General features: G+C 53.6%; 1 protein-coding gene across 2 annotated transcripts; it reads right to left on the bottom strand.

Moving 5' to 3' along the window:
• Window positions 1–2,782: 2,782 nt before the first annotated feature.
• Window positions 2,783–5,488, bottom strand: LOC131403967 (ral guanine nucleotide dissociation stimulator-like). Of its 2 annotated transcripts, none has more exons than XM_058538146.1 (5): window positions 5,264–5,488; window positions 4,766–4,840; window positions 3,669–3,790; window positions 3,367–3,467; window positions 2,783–3,078 (listed from the first exon to the last, which is right to left on the bottom strand). In XM_058538146.1, the coding sequence occupies exons 1-5, from the start codon at window positions 5,411–5,413 to the stop codon at window positions 2,936–2,938; spliced, it is 591 nt and encodes a 196-aa protein (XP_058394129.1). In that variant the 5' UTR covers window positions 5,414–5,488; the 3' UTR covers window positions 2,783–2,935. The 2 variants fall into 2 exon arrangements, with proteins under 2 accessions (XP_058394129.1, XP_058394130.1); XM_058538147.1 differs by having other exon boundaries at window positions 2,783–3,060.
• Between the last annotated feature and the right edge of the window lie 614 nt (window positions 5,489–6,102).

Here is a 6,102-nt window from a genome sequence, read left to right as displayed (position 1 = left end):
TGATTCCATAAATTATTCTGATTTTGCATGTAATTTTTTTTTTTTTTTTAGCTGAGGGAGATTCACCCTGAGCTAACATTTGTTGCCAATCTTCCTCTACTTAGTATGTGGGTCACCGCCACAGCATAGCTGCTGAGTGTTGTAGGTCCACACCTGTGAACAGAACGTGGGCTGCCAAAGCAGAGCTTGCCAAACTTAACCACTAGGCCAGGGGCCAGAACTATGATTTTGCATCTAATTTTAACATAAAATCCATCAATCTTTCTCTTCTTTGTCACATGTTAATTCAGACATAGGTCATTTCTGTATCATGAATTAAGTATCTCTTGTTTGTTACCTGGCAAACCTGTGTAGCTTTGATTTTGGAATCTTAAAAATGAGCATACCCCCTGGGGGCATTATTTTCCCCGTAGAGAACCTTGGCAGCAGACTCATTGCCTTCCTTCCCACACTAGATCCAGAGTCGTGGAAATGTGTTCGCCTTGCACACAGCACAGAGCACATAGGAATTACTCCACAAACATGTGGTAAGTGAACAGTTGGTGGCATCATCAGGTCATTCACAGAACGAGACTGAGAGAGAGCTTCCTTAGGTCAGGAAGGAGAAGCATTCCTTTATATTTTCAATCAATGTTTTAATTTGTAACATTGTAATGTGAACACCGAGTATACTATTTGTATCAAAATTGTGTTCTGAAAGTTTTCAAAAATCTCTAAATCTCAGAGTAGAGGAAAATCAACCTCTGTGAACCTGTCACTTGCTTCAAAAATTATCAACTCGTATACCATCTGGCTTCGTTTATCCTCACACCCACCCCGCTAGAGTTAACCAGCTGAGATGACTGAGAGCACATCATTTCAGCGGTAAATATTTTCAGTTTCTCTTACAGATGAGGGATTTTTTGAACACAAACACACTAATGTTATCACACACAAAAATAAAAGTGTCATTCCTATAATCAACTATCTGGTCAGTATCCAAAGTCCCCCAGTTTTCTCAAGATGATTTCCTGGTTTTGCATTTTATTGGAGTCAGGATCTTTAAAAAACCCTTTTTTCGCAATTGCTTGATGTGTTTCTGAAGTGGCTTTTACTCTCTTACTAGTTCATGCATCTTGATGTTTGGGTGGGATATGCCTGTGTGTGTTTACATGTCTACACCGAGCTGTGAATTCTTTCTTTCCTGGATGGCAGTGCCCTGGCAGGAAGGGCCTGTGCTGTGGGAACCAGGATTTCTACTCTGCATCTGGCTGAACTGAAAAGGCGTCCCTGGGTGACACTTGCAGCCTTCAGAAAGGAGGGGGAAGAAGTACCAAGGAATTCAAGACAATGGCCCTTGTCTTACAGGGTGTTTCCAGGGCATGATGTTCAAAATGCCGGGTGGTAACCCTTTAGCTCCTAGTCGTAGGGTGGATTCTGGGTGTGAGCTCAGAGTAGTGTCTGTTTACCACCCATGTGGGAAGCGTTTCAGTATTTTAATTGGTAAGTTTGTGTCTGTTGTGTCTGTGTTGTCTAAGATGGGTTGCATTCCCCTGCTGGACCCACTCCTATACCTGCCCCTCTCGTGCCTCATCTTTCAAAACTCCCAACAGGCAAGTTTCACATCCCTGTAACACACATCCACATAACCACAGCACAGACTGGGGAAAAGAACACAGTCATCCCAGGGGCTACGTGCTCTATGCGCTCAGGCCCAGCTGCCCCTTTGGGACAAGTCAGTAACAACACGACTGAGTGTGTAAACTAGTGACTGTCTGAGACCATGGACCTCAGAACACCAAGGTCCCAGATGTCACCCTAGGCAGCAATGGACAGTGTGGGTCATTCAGTGGCCAGGATTAAGGTCTATTATCTTGGCAAACCAGAGTTCACCCCGATCCATCAGGCCCAGCCAGGGAGGAATGGCCACGATGTACCTGACAGAGAGGCTGGGGGCCTTCTACGGAATTTCTGCCCAAAAAGAATCATATAAGGAAATGCGGGGATGCTGGAAATCCTAGTTCACAGGGAGTGGCGAGGTTTATGGAAGAAAGTCCTATTGTAGGTTTAAAAGCTGCCTCATGAATCTTTTCCTCTGGATATGAAACAAGTGGGAAAAGGACTTCCATGGCATGGGCCAGGATCCCAGGAGGATTCCAATCTAGGCGAAGGGTGAACAGGGAGCCCTAGAGGCGGCCTGATGGGGATGTCCTGTCGGCCCTTAGTCCATCAGCACATGGTCTTCCTCTGGCCTTGTCTTTTCCACATGCAAACTTTTATCTTTTTACATTTTTTCCTCATTTAGTGTTGATGCAAATCTAGAGACTGATTAGAAAACGGTAACTTCCAATAGTTGGTCAAAAGAAACCTCAATGGGAGAAGCAGAAAACATCCTTCTTCCTGGAAAGCTGTAGAAAGACAGCCGCTGCCCTGGGGAAGGACATGGTCCTGGCAAGTGGTATTTGAAAGACATCTACATTTCAGTGGTTGTTGCTCTGCCTGGGAAAGTCCCTCCAACCTCTACATCCAGGGAGATCTGAGGGGCTGTCTCTGCTCCTGGCCCAGGTGAACCACACTGAAATGCACCTGTCCTCTGAGGAAGGGGGACTTGAGGGTGTCATTCAGTAGCCAGGGAGGGGACTGGCCGTCCTCCCTTCTCCCACATACCATAAGCTCTGACCATACATGAGTTCTTAATTCAAGGCGGAATGTGAGATTCTGTGTCTCATTTACATGAGCATAAGCAGTGAAAGAACCACACCACAACACCCAGGCTGTGACAGAAACAGAACTTACTGCAACATTCAAATCTGATATTTACTCTTAAACATATACTAATGCTCCTCCTCAATGGATAAACAGTCCCTGGGGTGCAGATGTCAGGGATTTGGAGGGGGGTCGTGCCCTCCGCCTGGGGCTTTAGGGGAAACCAGGGAAAGTCTTCAGATGTCCTCCTTCACTTGGGGTGGGGGGGGAAGAGCTGACCCGGTGCACCCCGAGGGTCCCAGTGGCCCTGCTGCTCAGGAGGAGCTGCACTTGTGGTCTCCAGAGGGTTATGGCTCCTTGCCAAGGGCACGGTGGCTGAAGAGAAGAAACAGACTATTTTGGGGAACCTTCCTGAGATTCACGGCACACCTCCCTGCCCCACAACACTCTTATCCAAACCCTGTGCCGAGTGCTCAGTCCATCAACAGCACCTCGTTTGTCCCTGATGGGGGAGGCATCATTTAGCATCACTCATTTAAGAGGAGGCAACCGAGTCCCAGAGAGGAGAGGGGAGCGGCCTGTCCCAGGCCTGGCCAGCACTGGAGCTGGGATCCAGGCCCATGCTTAGCCCGAAGCTGTACTGAGCCCCTGGATTCAGTCGCTGCTGCTCCTGACACTCACTCGGCCCTGAACTGGAGGATGTCCGGTTCCTCTTTCTCCTGAAGAGCCGCATTTTGCTCGTCTTCTGGTGTGTGGGCTCCAGCCGGCAGGAGAGGCAGTAGCTACAGGACAGAGTGGCCTGTGAGCTACCAGGAGCCGCACCTCAGGTGTCCCTCCCAGAGCCTGCCAGCAGCTGAGTCCCGGTGCCCCATGGGTCACCACGCAATGAGGTCTGGGGCTGATCAGGGAGCCAGGCCCCACGCTCTGCAGCCGGCCGGCCGAGAGAGTCTGGCCTGCCCTCACCCAACTCCTGTGCCCCTCACCTCTCATCAACACTGAGGGGCTCCATCGCCTGGAACCAGGCCCCAAATCGCTCCTCGGGATTCAGGTCATATTCACTTGCAGCCTGCTGGAGCAGCTGGATCTTCCTAATGACTTTGTATTTCTGGGAGGAAGGACAGGATGCAGACAGGTCCCGGGTGGGGAACCCTGCCAGGGACTTGTGCGGAGTGAGGATCTGGTCTGGGGTCTGTGCTCACTCGGGAACCCTCCTTCCTTCCCACTCCATTCAGGACTTGCCTGTCCTCACAGTTGGCTTGAATTAGTTCCTCATCCAGGAAGGTGTCCTTGATGCCAGCCCCTCCCGCACCCGCCAACGTGATGGGATTCCCAGCTTTGTAGCATCTAACTGTCCCAACAAATATAAGACCCGAGGGATGAGGACACGTGACATCTTGCCACGGGAGGTCTGTGATTTCCACTTCCCCACCCTCCCCACAGCTGCTGACCTCACGCCATTTCTGGAAGTTGACCAGATTTCCCTGGAAGGGAGACAGCCAATGTCCATCAGTAACGGCCCCCTAAGCCCATAACCAGCCCCCATCCCACCCCTTCTCAGGCTGCAGGAATGTCAGGGCCCAGCAGAGGGCAGACCTTCCACAAAGAGAACTTGACACTGGGCCAGGCTCTGGGCTCCAGAGCAGGAGGGACAGGGGAGCTGAAGCCAGAGACCTTGCAGCCCACCCATTTCTGATGACAGACGGGAAGACTGAGGCCTCAGGCAAAAAGGGACAGCTGGACCACAGATGTGCTTCCTCACTTGCAGGGGCTGATGGCACTCCCCCAGGGGCAGGGCCCAAGGGGGAGGCTGAATCCAGCTCAGACACAGCCTCCTGCAGCTTTGCAGGCAGGCAGCTATGAGCTTCACTAGTCCTGAGAGCCTGGTAGGGGGCTTACGCGGAGCCTCCATTCACGCATCACTAAGACGGGCCTGACTCTGACTCCCTAGCTCCCAGGGGTGGCCATGATGCTCTCATGAGAGGAGGTTTGCCAGGTACAGAGAGCTCAGGGCCCAGTGCAAGGCTCTCGCCTCCCAAACCACAGGATCCTGCTCCCTGGCCCCACCTCCAGGCTCACTCACTTGTAGATCATCCTCCATCCCAATGTCCAGCAGTTTCAGGTGATTGAGGAACGTGCCCAGGAAGGGGACGACACCCTGTGAAATCAGGGTGGGAGTGGGGATGAGTCCCAGCTCTCAGGTGCCCCCATGGACCCTCCCCCAAATCCCTTCACCCCAGCCTCCTGCCCACCGCAGACTCCCACAGAGAGCAGCCTAGGACCCTCAGCAGCCTCCCCCCTGTTGCACCCTCCAGGACCACCCAACGTCCCCCGTCAGCTACCAGGGGCGGCTTTTGGCAAATCCCAGGGTGTGCGGTCCCTGCCACTCCCCCCGCAAATCCATCTTGCGCCCAGCCATTCCAGGCCTCCTCCTGGTCACTTCCAGGGCAGGCATTTCAGGCTCTGGGGCTCCAGGAGCTGGGCTGGAGGAGGAGGGACTCCTCTCTTGGGGAGGCCTCCAGCCGTGAGGGGTGAGACCCCCTCCTCTGACACCTGGACCCTCCCCCTCAGGCCCCCTCACCTGCTGCTGCTGCCTCTCCTGGGCTCCCTGGGGGTCCATCTCTTGGGTGGCCCACACAGAGTTCACCTCCTGCAGGGTCAAGGACAGGCTCAGGGAGGCCATGCTACCTTCCCCGTGTCTCCCAGGCCCCTGATCCTGGACCCTGGACATCTGATGTCTATGGCGGCTCCCATTCCAGAGTGATCTGATTCTAGATCACTCCCAGCTCCAACACTCCCTCCTCTGTGCCCTCAGGCCTGCCTAGGCCCCTAAGCCTCTCTCCTCCTCAAGAAAGTGTGAGGAGGACTCCCATGCCTCCCAGGGTCCCCTGAGGACTGTGTCATCTGACTGTCACCAGTGCTCTCCCCTCCCCCCTCGAGGAGGAGGAGCACAAAGCCGCTGCACATTCCTCTCCCCCTTGTACCTCATCACCCCTGTGAGGCCTGCACCACAGATCATCTCCCTCCATTTCCCAGATGAGGAGACCGAGGCCCACAGAGGGGTGGTGACTTGCTCAGGGGCCACAGAGGAGAGACCACTCCCCCTCCCAGCCAGAGGCCCTGGCCCCCGGCCTTCACTCCTCCTCCAGACACACCTCTGACCAAGGCCCTGTCCTCTGGACTCTCGGGGTGTGTTGAGGCCCTCAGTCAGCCTGAGCCATGGATCGGGAGGCACAAGGTGTCTCAGGGGGCATATCCAACTGGCTTCTGCCTGTCCCAACCCCTGGGGTTTTCTGACTCCAGCTGGACCTGAGGCCATGCCAAAGGCCTCAGCTCCCTAGGATCCCCTCAGGATGGTCCCTGCACAGAACTCCTCCTTCATTCACTCAGGAAGGGGACCCCCTTGTGCCACATCTGAGT

The sequence above is a fragment of the Diceros bicornis genome, unplaced genomic scaffold (assembly GCF_020826845.1).
Source record: "Diceros bicornis minor isolate mBicDic1 unplaced genomic scaffold, mDicBic1.mat.cur scaffold_97_ctg1, whole genome shotgun sequence".
Classification (NCBI taxonomy): Eukaryota; Metazoa; Chordata; class Mammalia; order Perissodactyla; family Rhinocerotidae; genus Diceros; species Diceros bicornis.
The sequence above is the reverse complement of the archived record's forward strand: the minus strand, read 5'-3'. Positions and strand labels throughout refer to the sequence as shown.